The sequence below is a fragment of the Convolutriloba macropyga genome, chromosome 6 (assembly GCF_964194025.1).
Source record: "Convolutriloba macropyga chromosome 6, txConMacr16.3, whole genome shotgun sequence".
Taxonomy (NCBI): domain Eukaryota; kingdom Metazoa; phylum Xenacoelomorpha; order Acoela; family Convolutidae; genus Convolutriloba; species Convolutriloba macropyga.
This window is the reverse complement of record NC_134473.1, coordinates 68,660,389-68,681,710: the sequence shown is the minus strand read 5'-3', so window position 1 is coordinate 68,681,710 and position 21,322 is coordinate 68,660,389. Positions and strand designations below refer to the sequence as shown.

General features: G+C 37.3%; 1 protein-coding gene across 1 annotated transcript; it reads right to left on the bottom strand.

The window, feature by feature from the left end:
- Positions 1-563: 563 nt before the first annotated feature.
- LOC142340559 (ATP-dependent RNA helicase DDX39A-like) lies at positions 564-20,882 on the bottom strand. Its single transcript, XM_075391207.1, has 5 exons — positions 20,527-20,882; positions 15,955-16,148; positions 8,396-8,632; positions 3,006-3,203; positions 564-1,422 (listed from the first exon to the last, which is right to left on the bottom strand). The coding sequence occupies exons 1-5, from the start codon at positions 20,768-20,770 to the stop codon at positions 1,003-1,005; spliced, it is 1,293 nt and encodes a 430-aa protein (XP_075247322.1). The 5' UTR covers positions 20,771-20,882; the 3' UTR covers positions 564-1,002.
- Positions 20,883-21,322: the final 440 nt, after the last annotated feature.

Genomic DNA, 21,322 nt, shown 5'->3' with positions numbered 1-21,322 from the left:
CCTTGCTGTTAACTTTAAGCTCAGAGGTAAGATATTTTGTTTCAAGCATAACCAGAACCGATCAGCTAAAAACTATTGATACTGTTCTTTCATGAGATCTTGGGTGTTGCTTACTTCAAAATTTTTTAGGTTGTTTTATTCGCTAGAAAAGCGTTCTAAAGTTTACTATATTGGCATCCTTTTAAAGTTTTACTGAATAAGGTCGCATTTTCCGTTGAATTAGCCTTTTCTCTTGGTTAGAAGCGTTTTTCTCTTGATTTTCAACACATTTTCTTCCCTTTTGACTGAGACATTTTCAGCAAAGGTCTTTCTAATAATGTTTTTGGTTCAATATGAAATAAAAATATTTTCAATAGATGTGCTCAATGCATCCATTTCGAAGCTGAGGTAAAACAAGATTAATTTCTCAATTAACTCGATCATTCTTAAGATTTCCACATTTGCTATCAAAAAGTTAAAATTAAATCTGTAATGCTGCAGAATCTTAGTTTGGATTGTTCTTTTTGAATAAAAATTTGTGACAAGTGAAATCGCTGCAAATTTTGTTTCAGAGCAAATTAAAATAGAATAATTTTAAGATGTTAATTCAGTTTGAAAAAGCTCAAATGTATACGGGTGAATAACACAGAACACAGTACATTAACTTCAAGGGAACATCTAAAATTGAGTCAGATGAAATCATCATGCTTAAATATAAGTCAGTTTTCCAGTTTGTAAAGTCCGGGTTTTAAAGCTGCTTATTTTCACCTCGATGTTTTATGCTCGTATATAGCTTTGCATACCACGCTCATTAAACCAGACAAAGGAGAGCTTTTCAACACACCATACTTCCCCAAAGTCTATCATTTGCTAATTTTAGGTGCTAGTAGTCTCAACTTTGTTAAGCTTCACGGTCGGGCTGAAATGCTGGGTGATTTTATTCGGGTTAAACGATAAGGTGGGGGTAGAAAACAAGGTGAAAAAGCAACACCGTTTCAAGGCCTATTCTTTTTGGATCTTTAATCACTTATTTTCTTCCATGTAACTGGACACGTCAAGTTCTCCCGGAAGCTCACTAATGGAGACATCGAATCGCTCTTGCACTTTGTTCAGCGTGCCAGCATCTTCATCGCTAGACACGAATGTGATTGCCAGACCTTTGGTTCCAAACCTTCCCGCACGAGCGACTCGATGCAAGTAGGTGTTCGTATCCTCTGGCATATCATAGTTGAACACGATGTTCACTCTCTCAATGTCCATTCCTCGTCCGAACAGGTTGGTAGCAACCAGGATGCGTTTGTCGAAGTCTTTGAATTGCTTGTAGTGCGACAGGCGATCATCCTGCGACATCCCACGATGGATGGCAATCGACGGGAAGTTCTGCTCAATCAGCAGGTCATTCAGAGCAACACAGCGTGGCACAGACTTCACAAAGATAATCACCTAAACACGCTACGCAGTTTACCCCGATTTTTTACAACCGAAAAATTTTGAACAAAGCAGACAAGATACAATTGCAGCTGCATGACAGACTGTGTCCGACAAGTAATCTAAGCGGGATTTCGGATGCTCGTTCTGGACCAGTCACATTTTTTTAGTACACATACCCCACAAACGTCGGGCGGATTGCTTTCAAAAGACCAGCCAGCAGTTGGCTTTGAGAAGTCCGATAGGGATGTTAGCATGGGGGGGGGGGGGTGGTGAGCGGAGTGGGTCTCGTTGGCGGGTGAGTGAGGGGGGGGGGGGGGGGGGGGGTCAAACAGTTAGAATTAAGAACCACCCTTCACGCCATAAATTGATGTCTCAACAATTTCAGTGAATCGCATACTTAGAGAATAGTAAAGCATAAAGAGCGCAAAAGCTCCAAGAGAGCTGCAGCCACTCAATGCTCTCCGAGCCTTTAATCCTGTTTTTAAAGACAACAGAGTCAGAAAAAAGGTCAAGCAAAAATCGCATTAAAAAGACAACAGGACTATTATAATTGAGACTATTATAATCAATTTGAGAGAGAAAAGAAACAAAAATTTGATCCAATAAGAATGGAAACTGACGTCACGAAAACAATTCAGTCCAAATTGAATGACCGAACAAAAGTCGTCATATGATCGAAATAAACAGAAACCGACTAACACCAGAAAAATTGCCCTCGAACGACAGACGGGTTAATTTAATCTAGAGGGGGTGCTGCCTGAAATTTTTTTATGGTTACAAAAACTCAACCCCAGAAGGGTTCGACCCCTCAACCTGCAGGATGTCAGTCCCATCTTAACCACTAAGCTATACCTGCTTCTTCATCGATTAAAATCCCCTTTATGTTAGCAACAAACTTTATTTAGGAATGAAAGCAATTTAGATCACGCAAAATTTTGAAGTCAAGCGTAAAAAAGACTGTTCTAGAACAAAATCGCTAACACGGTCAAGCATAAATTTTGCATAAAGACACACGTTTACAATAATTGCTTCAAACTTCGTTCGAGAGCAATTAAAATCCCAGATAAGGCTAATAGTAGCTCCTCTCAGCTATCGCTATCACAGCTATATAACAAGCATATATCTATAGAACTACAAATTCTAACCAGTCAAGTTCATGGGGAGGTTCGCCAGAAATTTTCTTATTATAAGACAGCTCTAGATCGGACTACATTATACAAACAACAATTTTGAAACCATAACACACTATAACACACTAACGTGGAACAATTGCTCTCAAAAGACTGACTGTGATTTAGACCGCCTAATTTCCCTCACGTGAACTTCCCAGAAGTTTCGGAAAAACAATCTTACCTTAAGAGCCTACTACAGCTCTAAGAGAACGGCACAGAAATTTAATGCCTTTGGGCTTTACCAGCTTATCCGCTTTTGAGGACAAAACGCCAAATGGTCAGACAAAATTTTGATCAAGAGAAATATCGCGTTGAGAAGACGAATATTGCCTTAGTAATTGCTACAAAACTTGTTTGAGAGCAATTGAACACGCAATTATCAATCATCAATTAAACTCATTAAATAACTAAAATCAGACAAACCTGGTTGAAGTCTAGCACATCCAGCAGATTGAACAGTTTCCTGTTCTTCTCGGCGTCAGTGAGTTTGACGTAGTGCTGCTTGAGCAGGTGGAGAGTGAGTTTGGTGTCATCGTCCACGAACACCTCCAATGGATCTTGCATGAACTTCTTGCACACTGCTCGGATCGAGTTCTCCAGGGTGGCACTGAACATCATCACCTGAGGGATATAATTCAATAGATAATTTAAATTCTTCAGATAGCCATCTCTTTATAGAATCTCAGTCGCAAAATTCTCATCAATTCATGAACAAATAAAACTGTCACCTGCGACACATTTTGAACTTGACACATTTTGCAACCCACACAATCGGTTTTCAATGTAGCAGTATAATCCTCATGACCAGTCTGATCTTGTAGTTTGGTAGTTGGTTTCAAATATCCCCGCTCACTGGGTGAGACAACGTCTAATTTCTAATAGCTTTTCCTTTTAAAGGTTGACTAAATTTGACTCAAAACTACCCTCTCATTGAGCAAGTTTCTATCAACACACTTAGGGAAGCAATAATTTACTATACTGCACTACGTCCTATTTGAGGGGCCACAATTAACCCCGGTCGCAGAAAATACACAATGCCAAAATATCCAAAATATACCCAATATACATTATCGTACCAAAAAGCTATGTTCACCTAAATTTTTAAAAGCAGCAAAAACGTTGAAATGAAGAAAATTTGTTAATCAAATCAGTTTCAAACGCCGTGAGCTTTTTTAAAAATTAGTCGACAGTCTGCATAGTTTTATACAAGTTGCTGAAGACATCTGCGACAATTTCGATCCAAGATTCCGACACTTTCTTCTATTTTACTGAAAATGTGTCTGTTTCCGTAATTCCCTCTACAAAATGGCTTATAAATTGGTTTCTGATTGGTTTCACCGCCTGACTCAATTCAGGGCACTCCAGTAACTCCCGATCCTTCTTTTGGAAGAACTCGCTAACAATCATTCAATTACGCACGGGAGGGAGCATCATTATCTTGTTGAAAAATAGCGAATTGGAAATTCAACTTTTGGGAATTGGAACTTCAAATTAAGGTTGTTTGGACATCTAACAAACAAACAGCCGGAAAATAGCCGCCGTTGACGCGCTTGATGCAATTCGGGATTGAAACAAAAAGAAAAGACGAGATAAATAGACCGATTTTGTTGTTTTTTTTTTTTCAGTGTCCAAAAGGGTTCGAATTTGGCGTGCAGTTTTAGTTGGATTTTAAAACTATACTTAATTCAGCTCCTAAACTGAAAGCTAATAAGCTCAATACCAATGTCAGCTAGCAAACACACTAACTTTGATAACCTGATTCTCAATGACTTAATGACCGGGCTTTATCGGTTCATCCCGTCTCTTTTGATTTTGATCTTTTAACTTTGAAAGTATTCACTACATTGCATAATTCAATACATCGACAAAAATAAAATCCATTCAGTTGACACAGTGACTGAAGTAAGTCAAAAGTCAACGTTAAAATCGTGACTTATGTAAAACGGAAAACGTGACCAAAAGGTAAAGTAAATTAAAAGGAGAGCGCCTAAATAATCGCCGTTGAGAGGCTGACTGCGGCTATAAATAACCGTCCATCTGATAATAGTGCACCGCAAAACCGTCCATCTGATATTAGTTCACCGCAAAACCGTCCATCTGATAGTGCACCGCAAAACATAAGCTATCGCTCGTCCGAAATAAAATCTTGGGTGTTTTTTCTATTTCTCCGAAGAGCTAGCTTACTTATATCCTTTTAGATGCCTTGATCTTGTTATTTTTGAGTTGCGTTTGTATCCTCTCGACCATAATTTTAAGCTGAGTTGCTTTTGTATTTATATTTTAAAAAAACCATTTCGAATCGTAACGTGGCAGGCAGTGAAAGAACAGATCAGCTTAACTATCCGTCCTGCGGAAGCAAAGAAAACAAGAAACAATTCTTAATTGAAACTAAACTTCAAAATTTCACGCTTTTAAAACGCATTAACGCAAATCAAATTCATTGATAATCAATAACGCTTAAAGAGGGCAAATTGTCCTGTACGCAGTCTTTTGGGACCATAGTGTATTACGCTATTGTTAGAATTACTAGAAAGACTGTTGAGAATAATTTATGCAGTCGTATATTTACAATAACGCGAAAATGGTGAAGCAAAGAGTTTGGATAAAAACACGCATGCTTACAAAAATACATGCAAACTTTCTTCTACAGCTATTAGAAGAAAATGGGATCAAATAATCCACTTAAATTTAAACATTACCGACTAACGTCGGTCGAATTGCTCTCAAACAACCGGTAGCGGTTGGCTTCGTCAGTAGCTAGCCACGATTTAGTGAGGCTAGCTTTAGCTTAATTTATTGATGGGGCGTGAGGTGAGCGCAGCGGGGGGTTCACCGCAGCAGTGGGAGGTGCAACAGTGGATTGGGGGACTGATGTGGGGGCGGTGGATGGGGTGTGGGATCCATTTCTAAGAACCGCCCTTCACACCATAAGTACATCTCCAAAACAGTTTCTGCGAATCGCATACATGGAGAATAGTGAGCTGGAAGGCTCTAAGAGAACTTAATTCCCACTGGGCGCTACCTCTTACTCCCGTTTCTGAGGATGAAAATACAAATGGGTGAGACGGAAAATCGATCAAGCGAAAAATTGCATTAGAAAAGACAAACAGGATTAATATATTTGCCACAAACTGCAGTCAAAACATACCCGGCAGATTGCCGGAAAATAGCCGCCGTTGATTCCTATAAGCATGACTGGGATTGAAATAACAGAAGATATTGAAAAAAAAAGATTTTCGTACAAAAACATTTTTTTAAGTCCGATTTATTTTGATGGCATTTTGTAGTTGAACATACTTCTGTTTCTTAGAGAGAGGCTACAGGGGCTACTATCAATAACAATCAGCATTAGAGAGAGGTTTAATACTTATTTGGACATTAATACTTATAGGACCGACGTTCAAATAGCGGGCATCTAAAATTGGGCTTTATGGGTTTATCACGTTTCTATTTCTGACTTCAATTTTTTATACTGACTGTTCATTTTGAATTGCTTTGCTGAGCAACTGATGTTCAAAATCACTTTTAGCAGAATGAGAGAAGAGAGACACTAGCCTAGAGAAGTCAAAAAGATTTCACGCAAAATGTTGAAAAGGCGGCAAAATGAGGTAAAGCGAAACATTTTTTTATTCGACGAAGTAAAAAAAATAGGAGCGCTATAATAGCCGGCTGAGAAGATGAGGGCGGCTATTAATAACAACTATTTCCTAAAAGGGATAGTTAAGTCATTTATGATAACACATTTCTACTATATTTCAGCGTTAATGAGGATAAAAGATGATAACATCACACCACATAGCATGAGCTGAAGTGCGGCATCAACAAAAAGAGTTAAGGAAAGAGAGAGAGAGATAGAGTGTGCGAGAGAGAAAACGTGAACAAGGAAAGAAATCCCAATCGACAGAGAGAGCTAGGAATATGTTCCATGATGGGATTCGACTCTGCAACTTTCAGTTTTCCGGCCTTGTTAGTAAATAAATCAAATAGAAAACATACCGGCAGATTGCCGGAAAATAGCCGCCGTTGATTCCAATAAGCATGATTGGGATTGAAAGAATAGAAGATATTGAAAAAAAAGATTTTTGTACAAAAACATTTTTTAAGTCCGATTTATTTTGATGGCATTTCGTAGTTGAACATAACGTACTTCTGTTTCTTAGAGAGAGGCTACAGGGGCTACTATCAATAACAATCAGCATTAGAGAGAGGTTTAATACTTATTTGGACATTAATACTTATAGGACCGACGTTCAAATAGCGGGCATCTAAAATTGGGCTTATGGGTTTATCCCGTTTCTATTTCTGACTTCAATTTTTTAAACTGACTGTTCATTTTGAATTGCTTTGCTGAGCAACTGATGTTCAAAATCACTTTTAGCAGAATGAGAGAAGAGAGAAACTAGCCTAGAGAAGTCAAAAAGATTTCACGCAAAATGTTGAAAAGGCGGCAAAATGAGGTAAAGCGAAACATTTTTTTATTCGACGAAGTAAAAAAAAATAGGAGCGCTATAATAGCCGGCTGAGAAGATGAGGGCGGCTATTAATAACAACTATTTCCTAAAAGGGATAGTTAAGTCATTTATGATAAAACATTTCTACTATATTTCAGCGTTAATGAGGATAAAAGATGATAACATCACACCACATAGCATGAGCTGAAGTGCGGCATCAACAAAAAGAGTTAAGGAAAGAGAGAGAGAGAGATAGAGAGTGCGAGAGAGAAAACGTGAACAAGGAAAGAAATCCCAATCGACAGAGAGAGCTAGGAATATGTTCCATGATGGGATTCGACTCTGCAACTTTAAGTTTTCCGGCCTTGTTAGTAAATAAATCAAATAGAAAACATACCCGGCAGATTGCCGGAAAATAGCCGCCGTTGATTCCAATAAGCATGATTGTGATTGAAAGAATAGAAGATATTGAAAAAAAAGATTTTTGTACAAAAACATTTTTTAAGTCCGATTTATTTTGATGGCATTTCGTAGTTGAACATAACGTACTTCTGTTTCTTAGAGAGAGGCTACAGGGGCTACTATCAATACCAATAAGCATTAGAGATGGTAACTAAGACTTATAGGAACGACGTTCAAATAGCGGGCATCTAAAATTGGGCTTTATGGGTTTATCCCGTTTCTATTTCTGACTTCAATTTTTTATACCGACTCTGTTCATTTTGAATTGCTTTGCTTAGCAACTGATGTTCAAATTCACTTTTAGCAGAATGAGAGAAGAGAGAAACTAGCCTAGAGAAGTCAAAAAGATTTCACGCAAAATGTCGAAAAAGCGGCAAAATGGTAAAGCGAAAAAAAGTTTGACGAAGTAAAAAAAGAAATACGAGCGCAATAATAGCCGGCTGAGAAGATGAGGGCGGCTATTAAAAAACTGATAAGTACAAAATTTAAAAACAGTTTCCCGATTTCGCAGTAAAAAAAACGTATAAAACCAATCTTTTTTAGTTCTGTCAAGTAACCCATCTGCAAGACTGTCAAGTGACCCATCTGCAACCAATCTTTTTTAGTTCTGTCAAGTAACCCATCTGCAATTTTTGTCAAATCCAAGCACAATTTTAGTTCTCAAACCACGTCAACGGCAATTAGACAGGCAATGTATAGCAGAACACAATGTATGGTTTAATTTGCATTAATTGCCCCATAAGCAGGGTAGTAAATTTCTTGATATAGCTTTTTATTATTAGCTCAAGATTTTCTTGTTTTAAAACTCGAGATACTTTTTTTGAACGGTGCAGTATATCGAATTTCAACTCAAAAATCAAGCCAAAAACTGGGCTGTATTTGAGTGACTATATACGAGACCTGTTTCTGATGTGGCGTCTGCTTGAATATCTCCTGCACGTCTCGTCTCATGTCCAGCTGCTCCAGCATCTTGTCACACTCGTCCAGGATGAAGTGCTTGACCTCCTTCAGAGAGAGTGCCTTCTCCCGAATCAGGGCCAAAGTTCTACCAGGAGTTCCGACTACAATGTGGGGCGCATTGCTCTTCAGTGTTTCTTTGTCCTTTGTGATGGGAACTCCTCCGAAAAAGACCGAGACCTAAAATGAACAAAAGAAGGGATTGGTTCTAATAGGACAGAAAGGGAAAATTTAAACATAGCTGGCAGATTGCCAGAAAATAGCCGCAATAGATTCGTAGATCGGCAGTCTAAAAAAAAACAGTAAAAAAGACAGACCAAAAAAATTCGTCTTTTCATTGAAGGCTGATCTGTTATATTTTGATTAAAAATCTGTATAAGTTATTAGTGCCTCTATTAGCTGATCTAAAAAAACCTTCATTTAGAGTGACACACACCCATTTGACCTTGTCTCTTTGAATTAAAGTAAATAAAAGTCAATTTCAAAGTGAGGAAGTCATTTTTGAGAGTGAGGTAAGTCAAGTGTGACCAAAAATTTAATCACGCGCATGAACAAAAAAACTCGCTCCACTAAGAGCGAAAAATGACGTCACACATGCAATTCAGCTGAAATTGCATGAACGAATGAACAAAAAGTTGCTGTGACGTCATATGGTCGTAACAAAAATCATGACGACGAAATAAAAAAACATAGCAGGACAAGTCCTGACGTACAATTCAAAGAATTTTCATTGACTAAACAGAAAACTAGACCCAGAACGGACTATGAATGGATTGGGAAAATCATTTAGAAAAAATCCGATCCACATAATCGAAAAAGCAGTAAAAATCGAAGTGAAATTGCCGCATGTGAACACAAAACCACTAGCGAGAAAGCGAATTTTTGTTCAAACACCGTTTTCTCACGCTACTTTAAATTTAGAGCGAAAAAAATTCACGCCACAAAACCACTCGCTTTTTCGCTCCACTTCCTGTTTCGGCGTGACCAAAATCACTACTCCAATTTGACTTCAAAAATCATGAAAATGTGTGAACAGATCTTAAAAAAACATAGCCGGAAGAATTCCGGAAACGACTCGAAGTGAAAATCTATTTAACCGCCATCCAACTACTCATCAGAAACAACTTGCCTCCACTAATTTATAATTTTCTCGAAACCAAACCATAAAACAAAAAGTAAAAACAAAAAATCAAATCTGTTAACATATAATAAAAAAATCTGATCAAATTTTGTCATAACTTGAGATCCAGAAATAATTATCTATGCCAAAATTACTTCATCAAAACAACTAGTACTTACTAAAAACATTTAAGTGAATGTTTTAAAAATACTTGAGGCCAAATTATGAAAAAAAAGCTCTCAAAAACTTGCACTAAAAAAATTGAAGAAATTAGTAAATTTCTTAAAATCACAAAAGCATATAAATCCAAAGAAAAATTCTTTTCAGCCAATAGGGCATCCAGATGCTCGCAAAACAATAGACAAGCCATAACCGCCTGAGAAACTTTTCTCAAAAAACAGAAAAAAACCCGAAAAATTGCAAAGAAAAAAAAAGTTCCAAAAAGAAAATAGTTCCAATTTTCGCCATTTTTTCTCATATTTCTCAACAAAAAATTGATTCATATCCAAAATTGCCCATACCTATTAATAAACAACTAGAACAACTAATATGAACCCTAAACCTCCACAAATGCCATAAAAATTAAGGAATAGGAACGGCATTCAAAAACAAATTCAACAAAAAAACTATAAAAACGAAATGAGTTTTTTTATTAGCACAAGGAAACATAAAGCCGAAAAAGGTTCCTTTGCAATTAGAGCAATGCAAAACTCGCACAGAACGATGGGCAAGTTATAATAGGGTGGTTAAGACACTTGTGTAAGAATTAAAAAAGAAACTGCAAAAAATGAGAAAAAAGGTTTAAAATTTCTCAATTTTTCGGTCATTTTTCCTGAGAAAAAACTGATTTATACCAAAAAAACTTTAGTCAATTGGTATCCTACAATTCCCTAAGTAACAAGCTTATATTCAAATCCCACTTGAAGCAGTAAAACAAAAAAAGGTAAAAATTCATTAAATTTCGTCTAAAAATCAGCAAAACTGATCAAAAACCTTCAAATTAGCATTAAAAATCAAATTAACTACTTGAAACCTTCAATTCCTATCAAAACAAACCTAAAACTAATACAATATGACAATCAAACCTCATAACCATCAAAGTTTGCAAAAAACTGCTTTTAAAAGCCGCACGTGAACAAAAAAATTCGCTCGCTTAGAAAAAGTTTTTTCACACATCAATTTCTCGCTCTCTCAAAAACAGCTGAATGAACAAAACTCACTCCCTTTTCGCTCGACTCTTCAGATTTTTTCAGCGCCATAATCACTCCAAATTTTTTTACGCGTTTCATTTCCCGCTCCAAAAATCACTCCAATAAAATTGATTAAAAAAAAGTAGAGATTAAGAAAAGTTAGTAATATCTGTCATTGAAAACTGCTCGAAATACATTCCATTAAAACCTCTAGAAAAGTTCCTATCAAAAGCTAGAATACTAAAAAGTCGCAAAAAGCAGAAACAGAAGATTTCAGCAAAAATTAAAAAAAATCACAAAAATTCGCGGAAATCCTCATAAAAATTACACAATTATCTTTAATAAAATGACTCAAAACTGAAATCAAAATCATAAACAAGCATCAAAAACAACTAAATTTGACTATAGGCATCCCCAAACGCTATAAAAACTTAGAAACTACTGCTATAAAAACTAGAAGAACACAAAGAGAACAACTTGAAAGAAATCTTAGAAAAAAATAAGCTTTTTGATTTCACAAGAGCACTTAGAGCCAAAAAACGTTAAATGGAGCAAAAAGAAAACTGAGAAACTTCCAAAACAATAGGAAAACTGAATAGGCTAAAAAACTTGAGTTTAGAAAAAAAAGCGAAAAACAGCAAAAAATTAAGAATAATTAAAAATGTTTCAGTTTATTGTCAATTTTCTTAACAAAAAACCGTTTAAAACCTAAGAAAATGTAATCACTTGGTATCTAAAGACTCAGTAACTAACATGCGTCTATTCAAAGCCCATACAAAGCAATATAACCAGACAAAACGCAAGAAAATGCTAAAATTCGCCTAAAATTCAGCAAAATAGCTGAAAAACCAGCAAAATGGTATAAAACTCTTATTAATGACCAAAAACCTACCAACCACTATTAAAGCAACGTTAAAAATCACACAATATCATAATAAGACTTCTAAACCAAAAAAATTAACAACATAGCTGGCAGATTGCCAGAAAATAGCCGCAATAGATTCGTAGATCGGCAGTCTAAAAAAAAACAGTAAAAAAGACAGACCAAAAAAAATCGTCTTTTCATTGAAGGCTGATCTGTTATATTTTGATTAAAAATCTGTATAAGTTATTGCTGCCTCTATTAGCTAATCTCAAATAAACTTCATTTAGAGTGACACACACCCATTTGACCTCATCTCTTTGAATTAAAGTAAATAAAAGTCAATTTCAAAGTGAGGAAGTCATTTTTGAGAGTGAGGTAAGTCAAGTGTGACCAAAAATTTAATCACGCGCATGAACAAAAAAACTCGCTCCACTAAGAGCGAAAAATGACGTCACACATGCAATTCAGTTGAAATTGCATGAACGAAAGAACAAAAAGTGGCTGTGACGTCATATGGTCGTAACAAAAATCATGACGAAATAAAAAAAACCAAGAGAAGGCCAATAATAGCCCCAGCTATCGCTGTGCGGCTATTAAAAAGAACGGTTTTAAAAAGTCGCACGTGAACACAAAATTTCGCTCGCTTACAGAAATTTTTTTCACACCTCAATTTCTCGCTCTCTCGAAAACAGCGGAATTAACAAAAAACCACTCTCTTTTCGCTCCCCTCTTCACTTTTGTTCAGCACCCAAACCACTCTAAAATTTTTCACGCGTTTCATTTCCTGCTTCAAAATTCACTCCAACTAAAGTGATTAAAAAAAGGACTTCTCCAATACTCCTCTTCGAGTCGTAAAAAAGACAGCGCCCCAATACAATTCAAATTCTTTGAATTGTAAAAAAACCAAGAGAAGGCCAATAATAGCCCCAGCTATCGCTGTGCGGCTATTAATTAAATAGTACGGACGGACGGACAGAAGTAAGTATTTAAGAAATAAGTATAATTATTTCACTGGAGGAGAACTTTCCTACTTTCCTACAATCATGGACAGAACCCCCAGCTTGATTTTTTGCGCACATCAATAACGTGTTAACTAGAATTCTTCGGTGTCTGTACAAAAGATATAAGCGAAACAAAACGAAACATTATCGCGCTGTTTCATACTAAACTGCTGCAAACTTTACGCAAAATGACTGCTGCACTTTGCTACCAGCGAATTTCCATTGAACAATCATGTACTAGAACCATTAGGACAATAGTTTGTACAATTTTACACAGGGATGTTAAACTAGAGGTTTCCTTATGCTGCAATACCAATTGAGTTAGTGAAGCTTCAGAGGAGTCTCTCTCTGACCAGCACGCCTTCACAGCTGAACTATCCATTCAGTAGATAGAGCATTCGTTCAAACTAAAACCAAGATATCAAACCACAAAACAAACTGCAAAGTCCAGGCGGGTTTGCACGTTGCCGCTATCTTTCAAAAAAGTGAGTGTTGATGCCATATTAAGTAAGCATCGTTATTGGAAAAACAACGGGTCTTTGACCAACTTAATGATAAACGCTAGAAAACAAGAATTGGGTGGGGAAAAAAGTCGAATTTAAACAAACTACTGCTTTGAAAAAGGCACATCAACGAATATTTTTTATAAATCAATTTACAATTAACATGGTTATCATGATTTTAGTTATCAACACAACAGATTAGCATATTAATTAATCTAATATCAGCAGTCCGTTTCGTTTCAAACCAAGAAGTAGGCCTCTTTTACAATATGCTTTTGTTCTCCCCACTTAGGTCAGGTAAGAACAAAAACCTGTGATTGGAGGCATTAACATAGCTCGAGGTCTTTCTGGATACATGCTGCTGTTTTTCGGTTATGACCTTTTAAAATTGAGCCCATTTTAAGCTGCCGGCACCAGCACCATCGTCAATTTGATTTTAGTTTGATGCCCCCACTCATTGGGTGACAAAAACTTCAGAGCGCTAATAATTGGAATTAAAATTTGTTGTCCCTACTGATTGGTGACATATAGAAAAGATTTTTGAATCCATGCCAGTCGACACTTAGTCTACAAGTACGCTGCCCTCTCAAGTATTCTTCCAAGGTATAAAATCTCCATCTTAGCGAAACGATCTCCATTTAGATCTAGTTCCTCTTATGCACAGATTTGAGGCCCTTAAGATTGCAAAATTCATTCTTAGTTTGACCCAGTTCATGATAAGGCTGTATAGTTTGTCCCATTTAGAAGCGAGTCTGTCCGCTAGTCTTCTGAGAAAAATTTTGCTCTCTCTGGCCTACCGTCAACAATGAAAATTAACGGAGTAAAAGCGATGTTTTTCCTGGCAAGCCTCGGAGTATCTCCTCTTTTCGTCAGCGCAGCTTTCCATCACATCCTCTGGATTTCTGTAGCTGTAAGATTTTGCCTTAGTGTTTGTGACACGAATATCAAACGAGTCCGTTTCTTGCGGGCTCCAGACACCTCATGAGAAGATCGGCTCTTAAAGCTTTCTGATTTTCCGAATATTCACGAATTATTGGCTCGTTTTGAGTGTAAGTCCATGCAAGGCATGATAAGTCTCCCAATAAACCTCTAATTTCATTATGCCTTTGTGTAATCAAGCCACGTTTTTTGCAAATGCGGGCATGCTGAACATGGAAATCTTCACCAAAGCCGTCACACTTTGCAGGCAGATTCGTTAGGGATAAACCGTATCTCGCCTTGGAAACCTGGAATTCGTTCTCCGACAAAATAGAATTGTCTCTGACACTTTTGCTGTTAACCAACAAGAGTTTCCAGTTTTAAAATTCCGCTCCATTATTTTCCTCTCGGACGTGCATGCTTGTTCTAACAAACCTTATATGTATTACTCTGCTGGGACTCATTTTCAATCTGAAAACTTTGTTTGCTGATACAAAAATGAGTTTCGTAATCGTCGACGTCCAATGTCGTTCCATTTGAAATAGAATCCGAAATCAGGAAAGATGTTTTCTTGGTCATTTCAAATTGCTCACTCGCTTTTACCACTGAGTTTGGAATACCTAATCCTCGATTTTTAGCAGACAAACTGAATAGGTTTTGTTGGGGATGATTGCTCACATTATAAATGTTAGTTACCGTTGATATTAACTGGTTTTTTATTGAATCTTCTAGTGGTTTCCATAATTCATCGCATACTGGAACAACTCTCATAAGGAAATTCCATTCGGCCTGAAGTGATTTAGTAAACACCGAGAAACTCTCATGAGGACAGAAATCGGCTGCGGCGCTCAAAAGTTGAATCTTAGCCTGCAAATTTTTGATTTTTTTTTCGTTAACCAATTCTTTCATGGTAGTTTCATCGCCAATGAAACCTCCAAGATAACGTTTATCAGTTACAATTTTCAAACCTGTTTGCTCAAAGCAATGCCTTCATCAAAACAACATCTCTTTTTTGGCTCAGGATAGTAGCCATACTTCAGCCCCTCATCAACTACTTGTCAGAGTCACTGCTTTAAGTCATCGAAATTTGCGCAAGCCGCGGCGCCATCTGCATAAAAACTTTGTTTATGTTTCGTCGGGTTGTGCAGTTTTTTTGATTAAAGGCAATAGAGCAACACCATAAAACAGCATTGAAAGAGGGTCGCCTTGAGTTGTACCTTCTTCGCTGCGGATAAAGACGTCAGTATTGCTCAGCACAAGTTTAGAGCTTTCCCGGTAACTATTGTACAGAAAAGTGGAAGCTCTGGACCAAAGGGTCCTAGCGTTTAGTAGTGCGGAACTTCTGTTTATAGAATTGGATGCATTTTTTGCATCAAGCAGCAACAGATCAAATGCCATTGCAGGACTTTTTCCCAAACAACTCTCGAAGTCCATGAATTGATCCTTCAATTCAATTAAATTCGCTCTCTTAGCAACGAATTTTTTTCACCCCTACATTTTTCTCTTTTTTAATGTTATGAATAAAGAAACATCTTTTCTCCCTTCGAATTTGTTCACCGAGACAGCCAGTTTCTTGTTTGCTCATCTATCAAAAGAAACAAAATAATAACGCCTCTTCGAGTCCTAAACACAGCAAGTCAAAATACAGAAAAGGTCAATTTACAGCAGGTCAACAAAAAACTTTCGGAGCTCAACTGATTGCTATAAATGTTTTATTCGCGCACCGTGAATTTTACGCATAACTGAATACCGCTGAATTTATGCCACCGATTACAGCTCCAAGATTTTGGCTACTACCTCACGCAATAAGTTTCCGGATTATTTTTCATTTTTAACGCCCACGCTTAAATTTTGTTAAAATACTATTTTTTTTATAAAAATCAAAATTTGTAGTAATATACTAGCCTTGATTCCAGACATGTACTTGGAGAACCGTTCGTACTCTCTTGAGATCTGGAATGCCAATTCTCTTGTGTGGCACAGGATGAGGACAGTGGGTGCCTTGTTGTCAGTGGATGCCTCAATCTGTTGCAAAGTGGCCAACACAAACACAGCTGTCTTGCCCATACCACTCTTCGCCTGGCAGATCACATCCATACCTACAACCAACAATGAGCTCAAAAACTATTATGAAAATTGTAAACAGTACTTACAATTTTTGCACCAGTACCAGCAAATCGTCATGACAGTTAATTGCCGGAAGAAAACCTGGCGAGCCTAGTAACAGGGTTTCCAGAGAAGCGCCAAGAGAACCAAGAACAATTTTGGGGTCTAATTGAATAAAAAGATCCTTCCCAACTAACTTGGGGCAAATTACTCTAAAATGAGTGGTGTGAGGCAGGCTTTGATGCAGGGGAGCTCGAATCACTGGTATATAGGGTGATTGAGAATTTACCCCAACTCCTCGGCAGTTGCGGTGAACCGTGCACTTAGAGTGTGTGGTAAACCTCTAAAAAAATTCAATGTCTTCAAGCTTTCATAGTTTATGCCACACAGTTAACTCTCACACTCACAAAAAAAAGCATAAAATTCAACCGAAAGACCTCCGGAAGCGACTCGAAAATTCTGGAACAAACAAACAGACAGACCAACCCTACTTACGAGAAACAAATAACATTACCGACTTTCGTCGGGCGAATTGCTCTCAAATGACCGGCGAGAGGTTTGCTTGGGTAGTAGCCACCTGGGGCTTAGGGATGCTAGCATTTGGGGGCGTTGGGGAGGGTCAAGCTATGGGGGGAGGGGGGTAGGGTTGCGAAGGATAGATGCGAGGGTGGTTCAAAAAGACAGCTGCAGGAGGGCGGACAATGAGAGCGGGGGCTTGAGGAGGGGGGATGGGGGAGGGTGTTGTGACTGAGGGGGGTGGGGTCAAACTTTCAAGTTTAAGAACCGCCTCTCACACCATGAAATTGTTTCAAAACACTTCTGGTGAAAGGCATTCTTATAGTATAGTAGGGCTTATGGCTCTAAGAGAACATAATGCCCCCCAGCACTACCTGTTTATCTCCTTTTTTTAAGTCAAATGAGTCCGACGAAAAATCGGTCAGAAAAAGACCACGGGACTAATATAATTGCCACAAACTTCGTTTGATAGCAATTAATAAACCAAAGGCTAGCAAGATGCTGTGCGTAGCACAGAATGTTCCCACATTCAATTCAATTTATCAATGCATTAAAAACGATGGTATTGCAGCAAATTTTTAACTCGCTAAAAAAATTTAACAGCCTACAGGCGCCAAAGTGTCAACAGGCTGCAGGAAAAGTTTTTGAAATAAGCGAATGAAACTGTTTGATGTATTGTGCACACTGTAGACTCATTGTTGACACTGTTAAAAATCAAATTTAATAATTGATGCTATGCTCCCAAAAAGTGTTATTTTTTTATTTGATGTTATAAAACAAAAATTTTCAGAACCAAAATAGAACAGATACAGTTTATTTGGACTGAGTCTAAAAACAACAACATTCTGAGAGAAAAGTCAAAAAATGGTATCTAAAGACGTACCTGTTGTTCTCAAGACAATAATACATTTTTTCAACATTCGAAATATTTGTTCCTTTGGTTTCATAAACAGAGCCTTTACGGTCGAAACAATAAACAATAACAATTTTATAAGGATTTTCAATTCGAAACATTGAAAAAAATGAAAGCAAAAAAACTAAAAGCTAGCTATTTTTTTCAGTTCACTCGTTACGGAAGGGAGCTAACAAGCTTTAATTCATTGTACAAAGAATTTGTGCACGTTGACGCATTGCCTCTGGCATTAAATGTCGGAACATTTTGTTATTTAAGGTATTGATAAAAAATGTTTTCAGAAGCTCTCCATCGCCCATTTCTGCCGGTATCAGCAAACAATTGCTGATTGCAAAAGGATGCCTGAAACTTTTCTGAACATTTATACTCCCTATCATAACGCTTAATCATTAATTAATTGTCTTGATAGAAATTGACTTGTCCATGAAATGTTCCAAATAAACAAGCTTTACGTTACTTATATTAAGTGAAACAATTAATACCTAATTTCATCAAAACACTGAAAAAATATTTATTCAATTTCAGGAGACTGGAGAATCCGCGATATGATCGTCGAAGGAGGCAAAAAAAACTCCAAGGTTATCAAGCCCAAAAACATTCTATTTCGTTTTTCCCAAAATTCGCCCAAAATGGGAAAAGGTTTGCTCTTTTCTTCATGTAGTTAAATTTTTAGAGTCAGAGAACCTCAAGGGAATACTACATTTGGCCATGTAAATCCGAATGGCCCAAAGTATGAACGGAAAAGTCTTACTAAAAAATGAAAAAGTTAGTCACAGAAAGTCATAATTGTTTTTCATTTACTGGAATTGGTAAAAATGACGATAGTGCAAGTGTAGGCTCAGAAAAAGCATTGAAATGAAATGTCACTGCTCTCTGGGATGCCTTCAAAAAAGTCGAAAATAATCCGAACAAAAGAGCATGAAGTGAAAAGGTAGCATATTTAAAAAAAACAGTGGGAGCAAAAATCATTAAAAATAAAAAATATTCATATAAAGATAACATTCTCTGATTCAAAAGAGAAAACCAAAAAAAAAGTCAAAATGACAAAAAAAATAAAAAAAAATTGTTGAAAATGGTCGAAATGGGACGAAGAGAACAAATTTTCATGGCTGATTTACTTTCTCAAAATTTAGAATTCTTGAAAAATCGTTCTAAGACTCTAGAGCCAAAGAGCGTGAAAATGAAGCTTCTAGGATGCCCTCAGAAAAAAAATCAAAAATTGTCTAAAAAAAGTGGGGCTAGCATAAATTTCTCCCGTTTTTTCTTCAAAAAAATGCGGAGCAACGATCGATAACGCGAAGCTACTGTGCGAAGCATCGAATCACTGCAGATAACACCAAGTAGATAAAACGTGGAGTCGAGAGGGTTATGTAGTTATCCTCAGAAAATAAACGAAAGACTATCCAAACAAATACTCTCGGAAACTGAACGTTCTCTCAATTTTCTTTGCATGTTAAGAAAAATGCAATTCAAAACAGTCAAAGTTTCAATGTCGGAAAACGGAAAAAATGGTCGAGTTAAAGTCACGTGCCCCATCTTTTAAAACCTGTTGAAAACCAATAATCCTACAATGAAACGAAAAAACAAACCGTCTAACGTCGGACAAATTCTCTCGAATGACAAGCGGGGAAATTTAATTCGGGGACTGTAGCCCAGATAGATTTTTCTTAATGGGTGTAAAAATTCGAATCCTCGACCACGTATTGCTTGACAGAAGCATTGATAACTCGTTATCTTTCTCTTGTTACATACCATCTGTCAAACGCTTTTGTTTTAGCAGCGGACTTAAATTCTTGATACAAGCAATTTAGATCACCCCAAAATAAAGAACTCAAAAGTAGAAAAATCACTTGAGAAGCAAAATCGAAAGAATATTCAAGAACAAACGCGCAAAAATTGTCAAGTCAAATTTTGCATAAGACACGCGTTTACAAAAATTGTTTCAAACTTCGTTTGAGAGCAATTAATAAGTTTTTGAAAACCGATACTGCTCTGTCGACTGGTATAAAAACCATTAAAAAATCTTACTGACAATTCTAAGAGAATGCACTTATTGTAAAATCGTCATGGTCCGTTTTGATAAAATTTGCTCATATCTAAGAACAAAATTAGAAGCTGTAAGTATACGCCAAGTCAGAAGCAAGTCATGGTGTTTGTTTGCAAGCCCTTGGATTTACCGAGCTTCTATTTAACGTCGCTCAGCTCTTTATCCAGCTTGAAATCGCAAAAATTCACGATGAGACCACAATAAAAGCTACACTTTCTCGGTTATTTGAAAAGCTATGAAGTTGAATTAGCAATTAACTATAATCAAATTAACTAAAACCACACAAAATTCTTTTCCTCAGAGCGGTTCATTACAGACTAACTCGCTCAGCAAGTACTTTTTCTGCTTTCATTTTTAGGTCAAAGACCGCCATTACAAATAGAACTTTTGATTAGGAGAACGAGAAAAACAGGTACTTGCCACATATTAAACATAACCGACTAAACGTCGGAAGAATTGCTCTTGAACGACTAGTGGGAGCTCTAATCAATTGCAGCCTGCTTCAGTCGGGGGGGGGGAGCCTAAATGGGACTAAGAAGTTCTATAGTGGGCTTCAAATAACCACATTAGAGGTTAACATATACCACTATTAATATTTAAAGTAAAAAATGACACCAGTTTCGGCGCACTTTTCGTTTGACTTTAGTATTAAATTGCCGGCAATTGAGTTCAGCTGCATGAAATTGTGATTGAGAGGGAATTTTAGATCACGCGAAATGCAAAAAGTCAAGGGCGCGAAAGTCACTCGAAAAGTCAAAATTGTCAAGCGAAAATTTTGCATAAAAAAAGACACACACGTTTACAATAATTGCTATGAACTACGTTCAAGAGAAAGAAAAAAAAGTCGTTGGCCAACTGTGTAGCTTAACAATTGCCTAGCTGCAATTTTTCTTACCTAAGATAGCTTGCGGGATGCACTCGTGTTGCACTTCACTCGGATGCTCAAAGCCACAATCAGTGATGGCTCTCAGCAATTCGGGCTTCAGGAGCAAATCCCGGAACCCACTGGTGTGAATGGATACGTACATTCCCTTCACTTCCTTCCCACTTTTTCCTCCAGTGGCAGTGGATTCATCAGTCTGGGGCGTCTGGTTCTCCTCTTCCTCGTAGTCCAGAAGTTCAGGCTCAACGTCAGTCATTTTGAAGTTCGTATTCTAGTTGGTGAATCTAAAAATAGCAGCGGTTTAAGCGACCGAAACGTCCTTCATATAGAGCACCACCGATGCGGTATTTTCCACCCTTCTAACTAGCACAGTCCCTTCAATAAAACAATATATTCCACGTTTTAATCTTTTGATGCAAGAGACTTGGCAAACAATTAAGACATAGAGGGCATAGTTATCAATATCGAGGGATCAATTTGGAGTTGTCTCCGATGCTAATTTTGAGCTCATAATTTGCAATTTGGCAATTATCAACCAATTTTGGTTCATTGCTGCAATTTGAGCAGTGGCAATTATTTTCAAAGATGCTGGCTTCATTCACAGTTTCAAAAGTTACAAACGACGGCCCTGGGCCGTATTGGTTAGACCAATTCTTGTTCGTCACGGCAACTTGTTTTGTAGAGACATCGAAACTCAGCCAGAAGCGACTGCCAGAAATGAAACGTCACTGCTCTCTGGGATGCCTTCAAAAAAGTCGAAAATAATCCGAACAAAAGAGCATGAAGTGAAAAGGTAGCATATTTAAAA

Bases quoted from the DNA above. Each gene is read 5' to 3' on its own strand.
- LOC142340559 (XM_075391207.1), bottom strand. From the start codon at position 20,770: ATGACTGACGTTGAGCCTGAACTTCTGGACTACGAGGAAGAGGAGAAC. The intron at 8,633-15,954 runs GCTAGTATATTA...TGTTCATTTTAG, and splicing joins AGTACATGTCTGGAATCAAG to GTCTCGGTCTTTTTCGGAGG. The intron at 3,204-8,395 runs GTCTCGTATATA...TATATCCCTCAG, and splicing joins AGACGCCACATCAGAAACAG to GTGATGATGTTCAGTGCCAC.